General features: G+C 31.8%; 2 protein-coding genes across 5 annotated transcripts in view; one reads left to right on the top strand and one right to left on the bottom strand.

Moving 5' to 3' along the window:
- Positions 1 to 16,601, bottom strand: part of LOC109540940 (protein hu-li tai shao) — a gene marked incomplete at its 3' end in the record, with an annotated part of 43,453 nt that overhangs the window by 5,011 nt on the left and 21,841 nt on the right.
- On the top strand, positions 2,258 to 7,195 carry LOC109540951 (alkylglycerol monooxygenase). Of its 3 annotated transcripts, none has more exons than XM_048670726.1 (9): positions 2,258 to 3,539; positions 3,617 to 3,744; positions 3,828 to 3,979; positions 4,218 to 4,321; positions 4,596 to 4,758; positions 4,883 to 5,034; positions 5,149 to 5,283; positions 5,603 to 5,716; positions 6,276 to 7,195. In XM_048670726.1, the coding sequence occupies exons 1-9, from the start codon at positions 3,324 to 3,326 to the stop codon at positions 6,552 to 6,554; spliced, it is 1,443 nt and encodes a 480-aa protein (XP_048526683.1). In that variant the 5' UTR covers positions 2,258 to 3,323; the 3' UTR covers positions 6,555 to 7,195. The 3 variants fall into 3 exon arrangements, with proteins under 3 accessions (XP_048526683.1, XP_048526685.1, XP_048526684.1); XM_048670728.1 differs by lacking the exon at positions 6,276 to 7,195 and adding an exon at positions 5,777 to 6,014; XM_048670727.1 differs by having other exon boundaries at positions 3,459 to 3,539; positions 3,600 to 3,744.

Raw genomic sequence — 16,601 nt, forward strand, 5'->3', positions numbered from 1 at the left:
GTGTAATGTTGGATTTTACCTCTTATAATGTAGAACATATTAGTTAAAATTAGAACATTAGTGCTATATCATAATGACTTACTTTTCGGCTAAACCATTCAAAAATATATGAAACCGGAAAGGTCATTTATATTGATTAACAAATCTGTATGAACTAGTTCAATGAACAGTTTTTACCACTAGAAATATTCCCCTTCAATCAACCGGCCTGCGTTATAATATCAAATAATTAATGTAATCCTTACTTAAACTTTCATTGTCCTGACATACCGGATCTATTTGTGAATTTTAAAGCAGCTCAGTTATAATAATGATAAAAGAATGAAGGCAACTTAGAAAAGTATTACCTTTAGACCGCTTGGCACCTGGGCGGTTAAGGGCTTAACAGAACGCCGATTTAATTAAAGAACATGAAGAGATGTAATGTAAAAAAAATCTTTAACTAATAATTAGAAAGCTGGCCTATAATTGTATGGCAAAGTCAAATTAATTATTAATGTCTTGAAGTCAAGGAAAAACCACAACCAAAAAGTATTCTTTGGTATGAACTGAAAGATACTTAGTTTAAAAAAGTTTGTTTGTGTAATTTTTTGAAATTTATTTTTAGGTAAACTACTTCCTTTCATCAAAACGTATCGCCACACCAGGACAAATTCTCATTTAACTATCAGAAATTCGTTTGCTGTATGCAGTATATTTTTAATACAAACGGTTCATAATAAGAGCACATATTTATGCAAAGTGGATTATGAAGATTAGCGTCTAGTTAGAAAGTGAAAGTCTAGTAATGGGTAAATAAAAGTCCGTTTTAATTTAGTTGGAGGGAAAATGTAAAAGGAAACTAAATGAAACTGGATACGTCCAAGCTAAATGTTTTTTAAAGGTAATTTAAAAATTCCTTAACAAATTTGTTGCGCTTAAACTAACTTCGCGTCATAATATATTAAATTTCACAATTATTTGCTCAAAATTTTGCACCTTACATTCAGCTATCGTTTACTTTTTCTATGTTGTGATGTGTCTTTATTTATATTTATACAAATTCAGCGTTTCTCCATTAGCTGCAGGAGACGGTTTTTATTCAATTATTTTTTAATTTATATAATAATTCCTTATTTTTGTGTTCGTTGCTGCTGCATTCAGAAATATCACTGCATTCATTCGCTGCATTTTTGACAGCTTTTCATATTTTTATGGAAAGGTTTTCAAATAGTCTGCAACGTTTCGAGTTTCTTCTACTGTTGATTTCTCCCTATATGTATAATTACATTAAAATTCAGTTTTGGATGCAGAATAACCACAGACTCCACAACTTGCTTCTTCATAAATAAATGTATTCTACATTGAAATGTAGAAATATTTGATTTGATATTGAAATGTAGAAAAATTGTTGAAACAAGTCTAATCATTTTTTCATTATACAAAAAACATTAATTTACCACGTGTATTTAATACATATCACTTCACTGTTATTGACCTCTACATATAATTCTCGTAAATGTGTGAAGTGAAACAATGCTGAAAATTACAGGTAAACATGTTGACTGCTAAGCGATGTCGCACTTGAAATGTAATTGAGCAAGACGTAATTTCAGCACATTGTCTGACGAGCAAATTGAACCGATTGCATTATAACACGGCTACACCAAAAAACGCATTAACATTCCAAAAATGGCACTGATGTAATCGATCATATTGTTGCTCCAAATTAATTTGCATCGGCTGATCTTATTATCATATCTTATAAATAATCTATGTGGCGATTTACATTCAAATCTGCAAAATCATTGGTTTCCGAAGGAGCGGCCCCGCTTCAGATGACATTATAGATCCACTTTTTTCTTCGAATTATTTCGAGTCTAGTGAAGACGCGTTCTAATTTCTTCGAGAATGCGGAGATGCATGCGATGGATTTCAACTGCAGTTCGATATTGTTCAATTTATTTATTTTGAGGATTTTTCACATCACAGAAAATTTAACACTTCTTGGGCAAACAAATTCAAACACATTTCTGTATAAGTTTTCTGTTTTTCCTCTATAAATGAGCTAAATTGATGAATGAGCTAAACTGATAAAAATTACTCACCTGAAATGTGAATGTGCAAAATTTTTAGTTTTTATAAGTAGCATTTTAAATTTAGAAACTAACCACACCCTCACTTATAGCATTCAAAGATCAATATATACTTGCTACGCTATATTGCTACGCTAACAGCGATATTTCAATAAATACAATTGTTTATCTTCAAGTCATTGGACAATTTTCATAATACAAAGAGTTTTGCTATGGTCAGTGGAATATTGATTTTCATTTTTGTATTCATTTATTCCAATTTATAATGTAATAATAATACGACGTTTTGAATAAAAAAACTGTTTGTAATCATGTATTTGCTGTAGTAAATATAGTTATCAAACAATTCTATTATTTTCAAAAAAATTATAGAAAATACAAAATATTTAAATACAAATACAAAACGTACTCGTAGATGTGAATCAGTGAAGTGTAAAATCGCCTTTTATATTAAAAAATCAACTAACTTTCAAATGTTTGTCATATATTGACCAAAAAAGGCAATTTTGGATACTTTTAATGTATCCTTTGTCAGCTACTTTACTTTTACAATTATCACCCATTTAATCAGCAAGCGTCAGTGTATTTGAGGTTCTCAAAATTTGCGATCCAAAACACGTCCACAAATTTTGTTTGTGTTGAAAGGCAGGCATTTAAGACAAAATCAATCCAAAAAAGATTCTTTGCAGAAAAATAAAATATTTTGATTTTAAACATGAAATCCCAAAGTCATCAGTTGCATTGTTTGGTAACTGTATTCAACTCTCTAGTTTTTAAATGTTTCAATTTCACCGCAACAATTATTTGAATTTTAATGATTCATAACGGCCAGCCAAACCGCGATATAGCAGTTCGCATATTTTATCCAAAGTTTTTTTATCTCACCGCAACAATTATATTCTCAATAAATAAAATTAATTGTTTGGAGTAAAATAGCGAAGCAAACAATTAATCCGTAAACCATATTAACAATAAATAAGTTTAAATCCCCACTCTTCCTGTAAAAAACGTAAGTGTTTACATCAGGTGAAATAAATATATAAATTTGCCGGTGCGCTTAATCTTCCAATTCTTTCGAGCAATCAGCAACCGTTGTCAGTTCGATTTCAAGAGTGTTTTGATCTTATTTTTAGACCGTTTTGGCCCTTAGCCAATCTATGAATGGTTTGTTCGGTTTTCTAACGATAAAAGAAAGGTTCACTTGAAATATCACAAGTTTAAACGAGAGCGATTTACTTAGAGTTTGAAATGGCCTTAGTCGCAAATTCTACGAATTCGAGTGAGTACAAAGTTATTACTACAGTCTTGGTCAGTTTGAGCAATCAAAACACTATGGTGGATCCAGTCGAGTTTCCAGACACTTTTAGGAAACTCGTTAAAGGTCTGGCCCAAATGTTTTACATTGTTAATCCAGCAGAGACTTCATACGAACGTCCGGAGGATGTTCCCAAATTATTTTACAGTGTAAGTATTATACTAGGGAGTTTATGTGTAAACAAATGTTATTTTGCAATTTTAAATTAGAAGAATTTTTTTTCCAGGCCTGGCCCTATTTTCTACTATTTATGGTTGTAGAAAACATTCTTTTATGGATTGAGAAAAAACCAACCGCGAGACTAAATGACAGTATTACTAGTTTATCGCATGGTCTTTTCCAGGAATGTGGACGGTAAATACTTTTCAGTTCAAATAAATTACGCAAAAATGCAATAACAAAAATAGCAACGCTGATTGTATCATTTGATGTTTCAGGCTACTATTTAGAGGCTCAGAAAGCTACATTTATTTGTACCTTTATCAACATTTTCGTATCTGTGATTTATCTTGGGACCTACCTTTTACTTGGTATCTGGCGGCAATTGGAGTCGATTTTTGTTACTATTGGGTTCATAGAGCATGTCATGGTAAGTTTAGCATTCATAAATTATAATGCTATAGCAGAGATGAATAAAAACAGTTTTTCGCTTTGTAATCAAATATATTTCATACACTCGTAACTTGCTCCTTCCTTAAAAAAAGGTCCTTAGCTCGCTTCAACATAAAAAAAACATGAAAAATATTGTCGCGTGAATAAGTGTGCATATAAATAATTTTCCCACTCAAACTAGAAAATATCGTAGAAAATATTTAATAAATTTTTAGAAATTCACATTTTATGGGCTCAACATCAAGTACATCACAGTTCCGAAGATTACAATCTAGCGGTTGGTTTAAGGCAATCGGCTCTACAAGGATGGTGTGGCTTTGTAAGTGAAATTTCATACTTTTGTAAATAGAAATGAAATTAAGAAAATATGTAAAAAATATTTGTTTAATAATTATACATTAGTCGAGTCAGGTCAGAAAAAGCAGTTACTTGAAACTTTTGAATCACCCCTACGAATCCTTAAATATATTAATAGAAAATGTATGAAGAATGCAAATATTTAGTTAAAATTCTGCTTGGTTCAGTTTAAAAAAAAATGCGAATTATATTAGATGGTGAAAACCTTATGAGTAAAACCACACTTCTAATTTCAGTCGTTTTACTTACCACTGGCTTTTATCATTCCGCCATCGCAGTTTGTTACACATCAATATTTCAACTTACTGTATCAGTTCTGGATCCATACGGAAACCGTTCAAACGTTGGGACCTTTGGAATGGATTTTCAACACTCCAAATCATCATAGAGTGCACCATGGTAAGCACATAGCTAATTTTCTCTAATTATTTTCTTCTAATAAAGACTATCTAAAAACCTTCTGAATTAAATATTTATTGAAGGGCATGTTATTACATAAATAACGGTGGGTTTTTAATTATAGGAAGCAATATTTACTGCTTGGACACAAACTACGGAGGGGTTTTGATCATTTGGGATCGAATATTTGGAACTTTTGCCAAAGAGCGCAAAGGCGAAGAAATTATTTATGGTCTGGTTTATAACCAACCGTCTTTTAATCCAACACATCTTCAGGTAAGACTTTTTTTTAGTTAATTTTCGGTATTCCGTTTAATGTCCTCAGCTTCTTACTTGTTTGGACCACATCATTTCGCTTTTGTTGTCACTTTTAATTTATATTTCTTTCAGACATTCTACACAAAGTATGTGATCCAGAAGCTCCAAGCTATGAGTTCCTGGAAACATAAATTAGCTGCCATTTTTTATGGACCAAGCTGGCAGCCTGGTAAACCCAGATTGGGTCTTGAGGAGGATAAAATAAAGGTAATATCTTTTGTTGAAAATATTTTCAAATGATTTTTTTGTTAAATATATCGACAAACGCTGGGCAAAAGCAAAATAATAACAAAAAAATACATTTCTCGATATAAAAATAATATAATGTAATTTCCGATTATAAAGTTTCTACATACTCAACAATAATGTTACACAATGTTGACGCAGATGTTTCCGGTCAAAGCATTTATGACTGAAACCCAGAATAAAAAATTTAGAAAGCGAAAATGAATTAATTAATTCTGAGAGTACAATTATATCAATCAAACATTGAGCCTGATTAAAATGTGTAAATTTCGTTTTTCAGGTAGTTAAAAGAGAAAAGTACAACGTGAAAATTCCCTTATGGTGCAACCTGTATCTTCTCATCCATTTCGCTGTGATGGTATATGGTTTTCATCAATTGGCACTTAGGCACCTGGTAAGAAAAGTTTAATGTAATAAAAATATTTTCATTCACACGAAATTTTTCTGTCACAAGGTTTGAGCTGAATATTTAAGTAGATATTTGGAAAACCAATAGGTATTAGATTCAAAGCTAGAATCAAACGAACTAATAAGTTTGTTGTTATCTGGTAATAAATAATCCTAAGTATCTAAGCTCGCAAAAAGTGTAATTTTAATTTGAGACTAATTGAGATTTTATTGTAAAACTGCAATGATAAACAATAATCTCGATATAATAAGAGAATAATTGTAATAAAAGAATTATTACTTTGCTTTGCGTACTATTATGATTTCTCCTTTCATGAAGTAATAAAAAACCAATTAGATCAAAAAAAATTGTGAATGTTTGCAAGATTTTTGCAAATATTTGCTTTGCCACTATTTAGGGTAAACTCAAAAATGCTTCAACTTTAATTCCACTACATTGCTTAAAAGATGATATCTCGAACCCGGATTGAATAAATCATTTCTCTCAGAAAAATCATCTTTATAGCGACAATACTTTGAATTAATCAATTTATTTTTCTTTTCAGTCTTTAAGTCCTGTTTCGGTTTTGGCCTTTGTCTCTTACATCATCGCTTCTCTGACCAACATAGGACTTCTTTTCGAAAATCACAAATTCGCTCCTATTTACGAAGTGCTCAGATGCATGATTCTCGTAACGGCCATTCAACGATTGCAATTTCCAGACATCGACTATACCACTTTACTGCTAGCCGAAGTTTTTTTCTTGATATCGGGTGTTTTCTGGTTCTTGAAAAGTGTTCATATCCTAGATATTAGCAGTACACTGCAAACTAAAATGGATTAAGCTACTAACGCATAACGAAATTAATGTATGATTGTGAAAATAAGTATTTTTGATTGTACTTCGTTCGGAGTTCGTTCCGCTTAAATCGTTCTTGCTTAGAGTAAGCAATGGAATTATTATGGATTCAGTGATAAAACTGTGATATTTTTTAGCTGCAACTTAAATTATCAAACAATAAAACATTTTCAAAAATGTATCGACTACTATTAATTAATTTACTATCAGCAGGAATATTTGTATACTATTTTTGCGTCAGACAGAACTTCCGATAAAAAAAATAATACTTTGAACTCAACAGCCGACAAAATTGAATTCCATTAATACAGAAGAATTGGTATTAATTGGAAATATTTACCATGCTGTTACATGTGAAAATATCCATGCAAATTAGAACGTTTAATGCAATAAAACGGGATATTTTACAAGGTTTGCAAATATTAATAACTCTAGCAGCTCAATTTCGTGATAAAATTAAGCTAATCCGCTGAATTACTAATCAAACACCCAAGAGCTTGCTGAATTAATTATTACTGATTGGAGAATATTCGATTAAATAAAAAAGACAATCAATCAACGAGCAAAAAATATTTCCTAAAATCAAGCGTTAACTCTTGTAACATAATATATTAGTAAAACTCCAATTAAGATTTTTATTTTATTTATTTTTTAGTCATTTTTCTGGGACCGGTTACAACGTTGCAGTCACTTTGGTATTAGGTTCCAACATTTCAATTCCAGAAGTAACATGTTCCTTTTTAAATTTTTCATTAAAAATTCGCATTTATGATGACGGTAGAAATAGCGATGATAAATAATGATTTAGTTTATTAAAAAATAATTCTTTTGCATTGGTAAACTAAAAATAATATATTCTAAAGACGAAAAAAAATCTTTAAAAAGCTAATATTTATTTAAAAATGAATTAATAATTAAGAACATTTTTTGCGTATGCTTTTTACTAAATCTAGTTCATCGCTAGTTTATAGCTACACGCTTGGAAAAGTAATATATCGCATGGAACAGAAGTACTAATAACCGGCGTTTTTTGTTATGAAAAAAAATTGTCAAAATCTTGAAAAATTGAATAATCTTCTTTTCTATCTTTTAACTGAACTTCCTCCGATTGATTGATCGGGCACCACAGGTGGTATTTTGGTATTAGCATTTGAATTATTTACAATAACATTAAATAACATATATTAACAGTAATACTTATAGACTAAAAATGCCGAATTATGACATAACCGAAACTAAACCATATTTCGCTGATCTGACCGATTATGGTTCCTGAAGAACTGAACACTAATTCTTATAGACGAAAGATTGACAAATTGTTACTGAAACTGCTGCAACTGGATAGATGGCTCGACGGTGCCGCATCGGTTCTGTGCTAGTACGCTGGCACGAACCACTTTATCCGGTTTATGAGACGGTTCCAAAAAAAACGGTTAAATTGGCAGTGTAACTGAGGTTGCAGGTTACACGTATGAAACACTGTTACTTTAGCGGTTACGTTAGAGATCGACTATCCCTACCTTATACAGTACTGAATCTTAGTCATAAAGATAGGCAGATAAAAATAAAAAATAAATTACATTCGACATTCGACAACTGCGAATTTAATCAAATAAATAAAGCCAAGTCTATTATTTTTAAGAGGTCCTTTAATACATTTTTATGTTCAAAGCGGCAACTCCCACAACGCAATGAATAATCTATTTTATATCCTTTGATCATATGATGCAATGTTTTGGCTTGTGAAGGGACCAAAGGAATGCAAGTAATACGCAATAGTTTCGAAGAAAAAGCTATTTATTTAATAAATTTCAAGAAAACAAAATATCTATATAAAACGAGTACTTTTTGTGCAAAACATTAAACACAGTCGAAAAATATAAACAAAACATATAGTGTTAAATCCCTCACCCAATGCAAAAAAGAGCGTGTATATCGGAAATATATAAAATTATGGCAATAACAATTATTGTGTATTTTATTTGCACACATCACTTTTCGAACAAACTTACAATGTATCAGCAAATCATACTATAGTTGTGGAAGCGATGCAATTTTTACATGAATAAATCGTTTATGAGAAAATACATGCGTTTAATCTTGACTACAATTTAATAAGTTTCTATTTTTGGTAAAATTTGCATTATGGACTGCGGAACATCGAACTATTTATTGTATTATCGACGTTTTCACTACATATAATAACACAGCTACCAATATATTGATTAAAAAGAGTGTCATAACAACACAAATAGTCATCCAAAAATAGAGACGCCCGAAAACTAATAAATATATTGCACAGAATAAACAACTGAATTGTAACGGATGCACTGGAGGTACCGTCAGCTCTAAACCGCCTTACTCTTAAAGCGTTCAATTAGTACTTAATATCAAACAAATTACTAAATCTAATAGAAAAATAGAAAATATTAATTAGGAGCTTAAATATTAGAGAAACTATTATATAAAATTTATCAGCAGCCCGTATTGAGTCTAATTAAAACAGCAGTTTAGCAAGCACGGAACTATTAACTAGAACTACGTACGAAAACCTTAACCGATAATCTTTCACTTTCCCTAATTAAGTTATATCATAATTTCTTTCCGCATCGCAATGTTTTATCAAAAGCCTGAAGCTCATTCAACAGTTCATTGAATAGTATAGCGCTCAATATACATAGTTGCAGTAAATAATTCTTCTTTTTCACATATTTATAATAATTTCATATAAAAAATCACGATCACTAGCCAATGCAGCTTTGAGGAAAAGTAAAATCAACTCTGAAATATCGTCCATTGGGGTCGAGATATATTGTCTTTAAAAATAAAACGCAATATTTTGAAAGGCTACAGCTAAATGCAATTTAAGTTAAATACAATAATGGAATGTTGGCAGGTCTTTCCTATGCACCAAACAAAGTTGAATATAATTTATATGTATCCTATAATGTAATGTGATGCATGTGATGTATAATGGAATGCAATTGACAAAAAACATATATGTATATATTTTGCCTCATAAATTCGTAAAGCATATTTAAGCACTTTAGGAATATGTTAATAAGATATAACGTGATAACTTTGTAAGCGCGACGTTTGCTACATTTTACGCCCGTTAAATACAAGATGAAAAGGAGAAGATCGCTTGACTAACAATTGAACAATTACTTTACCATTTTATTACACCTCGGATCTAGCACCAATAAAACACAATTCTGTAATATTATAATAGGAGTACAATATAAGATTGGGTTCATTTCATACAGAGTTCTAGTTCGTACGCTCTCAACTGCACACAATAAAATTGTTTATTTTGCTTGGTAAGTTACAAATTAAAAACTGTGGTTTCCTGTACAATTAAAGCTAAAATAAAATAATATATTATAAACTATTCATCCTAAACAAATTAGACCATTGCAGTCCGCTATCGACACGTTTTAGTGCAAAAGATTTAGCTGCTGCGCGCTACATACTAAGTAAAAGTGAACGAAATATGTCGCTGGCAGTCTCGATGGAGGAGGCGATTTTTTAGAATTAATTATATTACGTCTTCGGCAGTTGGTCTAGAAATTACAAAAATTTTTTATCAGCATTTTCCATATAGTCCTTATAGTCCAGTCGGATTAGATTTTTTCCGGGTACTAAATAGATAAAGGTAAAAGATTATTAGAAGTATGTCAGAATATTCGGACAATAGTTTGAGCGCGATTTCCTACTGTGGAACAGTTTAAATAATTAGAAAGTGCGAAAACCCGTTTTTTTGCACATAACTTTAGAACCGCTGATGCTTTTTAAAATAGTTTAATACATTTTTTCAAGTATTAAAAATATCTACAATATGAGATAAACTAAATTAAAATCCGTTTATTTCAAAAAATGAAAAAAAATCACCGATTTTACCTTTTTTAAATTGTTTTTAATTAAATTTTGTTTTGAAAAAATCTCACTATAACTTTTTTGTAGGTTTTTGTATAATTTATAAGTGTTATAAATTTTGTTATTGTTCATTCCTATTTGTTATGTAAAAAGCGCTCTTCCCAGAATCTCAATAGGTTTTTTCTTCAGACGTCGGAGAGACTTCTTTGAGGCTGCAAAGAGTTATATTACAACGTACAATAAAGGAAAGTTTTATTACTGAATGGTAAATTGTTTAAACATTAAGTTAAAAATTAATACTGCTACGTCTATCACGTCCGAGCAAACTTCCTGATTTTCAACTTAATGTTTGAACATCTCATCCTTCATTAATCAAATTTCCATTTATTGTAAGTTGTAGTATAACTTTTTAGGAGTAAAATACAGCCTAAGATAAGTCGCTCCGATGTCTCAAAAAAACGTATTTAGAATCTGACCAGAGCCTTTATTATTAAGTATTAAATAATAACAAACAGCAATGAACAAAAACTTTCTCTTTTTTTTATTTAGTTTGTATTATTACATCTTATTATTGTAGGTATTTTTAATACTTTTACTTTTAATACTTGAAAGTATTAAACTTTTTTTCAAGTATTAAATAGAATATCATCAACGGTTGAAAAGTTATGCGCAAAAAAACGGTTTTTTGCACTTTCTTTAATTATTTAAACAATGTTCTACAGCCGGAGATCGCGCTCAAATTATTGTCCCAATATTCGGACATTCTTTCGAACAACTTTAATCCATAATATCAATCCACATCCATTAATATTTTACCTTTATTTATTTAGTGCCCGAAACAGCATTATTTATATTAGTCGATTAATAAAAAAATAATTAATAAACATTGAATATGAAAATTAAACAAAAATATGGCAAAAAAACATTACACTTGCCTGATGCATGTTATTTCTTCTCCTTTTTCTTCTTCAGGAATGATGGAGTTCGCAGGCCTTTCTTTTTCTTCTTGTCTTTCTTCGGAGATCCCTCAGATATAGAGCGATCCTAGAAAATGTATTTTTTTATACCTAGTAGATATTTAACAACATAAAAATCGAATGGCAATAATGATACAGACGTTAGAAAGAAAAATTGAAATACAATTAGATCAAATAAGAGTGAAAAACTTACCTCTTTGCTACTCTGGGACAAAGTGCTCATATGAGCATCTGATTGATCTCCATTTACTGTATTTTCACCTACAACACAAAAATTATTAATATTTTGTAGTTAATTAATTAGAAATGTGAATAAATGTAAAAGTACTTTTGGGATAAATGCATCGTCCATACCTCTAACAATTGAATTAAAAAGGTTTAAACAAGTAAAATAAAACTAAAATATATAGAATGGAAAAGTTCATATTTAAAGTAATCGTGTCTTACCAAACGAATATTAGCCACAAAATATTTGCCATGGTGGTGCATTCTCTAAAACCTAAAAGGCAACCCGTAAAAAATTATTTTTTTTTAGTTGTTCACGAGATTTTTAAGAAAACAGGAATTTGGCTCAATGGTACTGTAGAAATTTTCTCAAAATCAGGTTGACAAACAAGGTTGATTCTTAATCAGATTTAAAAATTAGTTATTTAGAATCTTTAATTTAATGAACAAAAACCATAAATGTTTATTGTTAAAATTAGACTAATACATTTTTTTATATGCTACCGAGTAACGTATTAATCATTTTTAGAAAAATGACAAACCCTAATTTTTGACGGTAGATCGATTTTTCAATACTTCCAAAAAAGCTACTTGACTTACAAATTCATATTTCTTTACAAACCTCGAGTGCAGTTAAAAAAATAATATTTTATGGTTGTATGTATTTTAGGGTTTTAAATATTTTTTGACAATAAAAAAGTTTGCTATTCGCTAAACTCTTATAAGATAAAAATTTACAAAACTGTAAGAAAACTATTTTTTAACTGTATATTTCGACTGTTTGAATACGAAAATTTCTACAATACTGGTTCATAAAGAATTCATTGATTTTACAGAATTTTAAATTTTAAATTGAGTAGTTTTCTGACTTTTTCAATCTAGGCCTTACAGTTACATCTTAGAAATGCAATACACAACTGAAATGAATAAATCAATGAATTATTTCGGCATCATTAAAGGTTTCCGATATAAGAAGGCACAGATCATAACTGAAAAAATAACCCTGTTTATTTAAGCGACTATCAATACACTTATCCCAAGCACGGTTTGATTATTATTAGTAAGTAAGTCCTTTACCTGTTAAACTGCAGTAAACCACCTAAATATTGTTTTTTCCCTTTTGTAATGTACAAAACAAACCAAACATCATGCCCAAATACAAAAACTTACTTTATTTAAACGAACGTAAGACATATTAAGCTTAACACAAAAACATTAATTAAAATTTGGCCTTTTCGAAGCCCATCCAGTCACCTGAATTGTTTGGTGCAATGTTCTCTTTGTCTCCTTCGCGATTCGTTACCATTACGTCTGTGGTGAAAACAACGCGTCTTCCATGAGCGAATCGTTGTACATTCGATTTTGCGCGGAAAAAGTTAACTTCATTGGAAATAACAATATTGACTTCACGCTGGGAGCTTGTCGAAGATAGAAACTTGTTTTCGGACTTGGTATGACCAGAGTCGCTCCTGTTAGAGCCGACTGTGCAAAGATCGCTCTCATTCGCTAAATCTAAATCAGATTGACTTTCTGATGAGTCGCTTCTAATGCCGTGAGTTGGAGATAGATGGCTATCGAAAAGATTAATCCGCGGTTCCTCTCCGATAGGAGACAACGATCTAAAATATCTTTCAGGCGAATTTGCAAGACCCGACTGTCCACACTGGTAATTCTCACTTAAACGGCATCTACAGGCTAGATCAGGTGGCGGTTTTAGAGGAATCTCATCTACATTTATAACACGGCGTTTCGAACGTGGTGCCGCTGGCTGAGCAACGGACGGGCTGATTGAAATCCAAAGTATTTCAGATGCAGATGTAGAATCCTTCTTAAAAGTCGTCACAGTACCATCAAGAATTGGTGAATCGGACTGAGTATCCGTATCTCCTTCCTTCACTGATGAGCTTAATTTTTTATCTGGAGTCGATTTGGCAATGCTTTCATCTGACAAATCACGAGAAAAAATGCAAAACTCGTCGTTATCAATATCATCAAAGAAATAATCTAAAACTTCGGAAACATACTCGGATATGCTAAACAGTTTGTTCGAAACAGCCAAGTAATCATCAGAGCTACCGTCGTATGAAAATCGTTCATCATTCGAAAGCAGATTTAGAACACAGCTAGCAAGCGAAATCCTGTAATCATTTCGTTGCTCAGAGGTTTGCGCTTGAGAAAACAGTTCGGTGTGCAGCATTTTCAATTTAGTGACTAGTTTAGCAACGTAAGGATCGCGGACAAGTTCAGGAAAAACCACCAAATCGCTATTCTCAAAGCCTTGGTCTAGCACATGATCAATGATCAACGAGGCCAGTCGTCGAATTCGAGCATCGTCATATTGAACTGATCCATTCATTGTTATGGGTGAATCTTCTACACGCTCATCAGTAACTGTTGGGTTATGAAGATCTTGAAGTCTGCGATTTAATATCTGGTTTAGTTCCTTAGCCGTCAAAGCCTCATCACCATCTTCTACATTGGGTTTATCACACGCTTTCACATTTTGAGCCAAAGACTTGACACTTTCAGCAACTAAGCTAGTGTGGTCCTTAACAACTTCATAGTCATTATGTTCCAGTTTATATCCTCCATCACCTTCATCTATTTGGACGTTAAGGAACTCATTCATTAATTGAGTTGTTTCATCTTCTTTGAAATTAGTTAAAAACGTTGAATTAGCAGTTTGAAATAATTGCTCTTCTGACGGTTCATTAGTTGCATTTTGTGGGCATTCCAGATCATTTTCAACTAAATCGCTTCCTGTTTCCGGAACGTCATTTAAAATTTCGGTTCTAGACGGCGCTTCCAAGGCAAAAGTCAATTTATCCTCATTTTCAATCCGGTCGTCGTAAGAAATGAACTCAGAGCATTGTTGATCCTTTTCACTTAACTGAGGATCGTCTATGGCAAATGTGCTTCCGAAAGATCCGCTATCGAAAATACTTGAAGATACTTCCGAAGACTTTTGCTCGTCGCTTATATTTTCTGCCGGAATGCTGTCGCTTATTGCACATTGATTCACAGCAAATGTTCTGCATTTACGGGAATCTGGTTCGCTTTCAGTTTCCGACGACTGTGCGGTGTCATCTTCACAAACTCGTTGCTGTGGATCTTTTAACTGTAAATGAGCTCCAGTCACTTCAACCACCTCATCCTCAACAGAACCTTCTGCGTGTTCTGCGCCAGTTTTTAAATTAGGATGTCCACTTAGCGGCACTGGGTCTTCATTTTTAAGATCGTCCTCTACATCAATCGCTTGATTTGATGAAAATGCAGTTTCACTATGCAATTGTGCCTTATCCTCCAAAAATTCAGGGCTCTTGCCCTCAGGAGGTAAATCAACTAACATTTCCGCTAGACCTTCACAAGCTCCCATTTGGTCCTCCTCGTCAAATTCCTTAGTTTCGCATAAATTGCTGTTCTCTAGTTCACGAATCTCATTACTATAACTTAGTTGTGAAACTAAGTTATTCTGTAAGTCTTTCAAAATTTGCCTTTCAAATAAATCCGAATTTGTCTCCAAATGTAAAGTATCCGACTGGTGGTCGACCTGTAACGGTGTATATTCAACGTTGAGTCGATGACCTACTTTAAAGTTATTCATATAAGACGTTTGACTAGTTTGGTTGTTTAAAATTGGGATTTCCCCAAAATGAAGCGCTTTAGCAAACGGAGCAATGAATGCCTTTAAAGTATCCAAAGAAATGTCTACAGCAACTGAATGGGCTTCTTTAAGGGCGAGAGACACAACACTTCGTTCATTAACATATGGTTCTCTTGCAACGTAATTTCGGAAGGTAAATTGTGCATCGTTACTAGCACGTTTGGTCATGGTTTTGATAGCAGGTAGCATTTTACAGCATTGATTTGATATGCGAACTAAATGAAAGTGCACAGGATTCGGGGCTAAGTAAGTACCCTTAGGAAAGCCAGCGTGACTGTTTGTGCGATAATTGCTTTTTGTTTGTTGTGGATTACGCGCATTGATTGTTAGTACTTCAGAACCTGAAAAGTATTAACATTTTTAAGCATTTAATTTTAGGCAGCAGTTTTCCAAATTAAATAACCTATAAGCACATATATGTATTTCGAAAAGCAATGACCAAATTGATGATGACAAAAAAATTAAATTATTTCATTCTCAAAAGGGCATGAGCTAGTAGGTATCCCGAGAGCTTCTAAACACACATTTTAATGGAAACAATCTATAGTTCAACTTATGGAAGATAAGCATTTACAAATCTAACTCTACGCACTTGTGAGAACATACTTTAAGCCACCGATATGATGATGATAGCATTTACGAAGGAATTGCCCACTAAATCTTTAAACGAAAGATAAAAGCGACACAAAAACTCACATCAACACCAATTCGCACTTCTAAAAAAATAAGCAAAAAACTAACCGAAACACATAAATTAGATAATATTCATTCACCAAAGCCACTAAAATACACCCAAATGATAAAAAGTGAAACTTACTCTTATAACTGTTGACTGAAACTCTTTCAGCTCTTAGGAACTGTTCTACTGGAGATTTTTCAACTAAACATGCAATAATAAAAAAAGTGTCATGCATAAGAAACTACGTGAACTAGTGAGAAATAATAAATAAACTAAATATAGAAATAGAAAATAAATACTACTACTAACTAGATATACAGGCCATTATGGCCACCAACAAACTGGTTTACCTTAAAAAGCTTTCAATTTAATAAAAAATCGATTAGTTTTATAAGATAGACCACTAATGCCTACATTTCAAACATTCAAACACATCATCTTGATCATAAATTATCAACTAAATATTCTCTTAAATTGGCATTGGGTAGTGATTTAGTAGTTAATTAAACAGTATAAATAATTTAATATTAATATTTAACGCATGGATGTATAAGGAAACAAAATCTATCAATTCAGTCTAATTTACAAATTACGTAACATGCTTCAACTGT

The sequence above is a fragment of the Dendroctonus ponderosae genome, unplaced genomic scaffold (genome assembly GCF_020466585.1).
Source record: "Dendroctonus ponderosae isolate FM_Combo_2020 unplaced genomic scaffold, Dpon_F_20191213v2 Dpon_F_20191213_1, whole genome shotgun sequence".
Lineage (NCBI taxonomy): Eukaryota > Metazoa > Arthropoda > Insecta > Coleoptera > Curculionidae > Dendroctonus > Dendroctonus ponderosae.

Excerpts from the sequence above, each read along its gene's own strand:
- LOC109540951 (XM_048670726.1), top strand. The coding sequence starts at position 3,324 with ATGGCCTTAGTCGCAAATTCTACGAATTCGAGTGAGTACAAAGTTATT. Across the intron at positions 4,322-4,595 it reads TACAAGGATGGTGTGGCTTT|TCGTTTTACTTACCACTGGC; the intron begins GTAAGTGAAATT and ends TTCTAATTTCAG. Across the intron at positions 4,759-4,882 it reads TCATCATAGAGTGCACCATG|GAAGCAATATTTACTGCTTG; the intron begins GTAAGCACATAG and ends TTTTAATTATAG.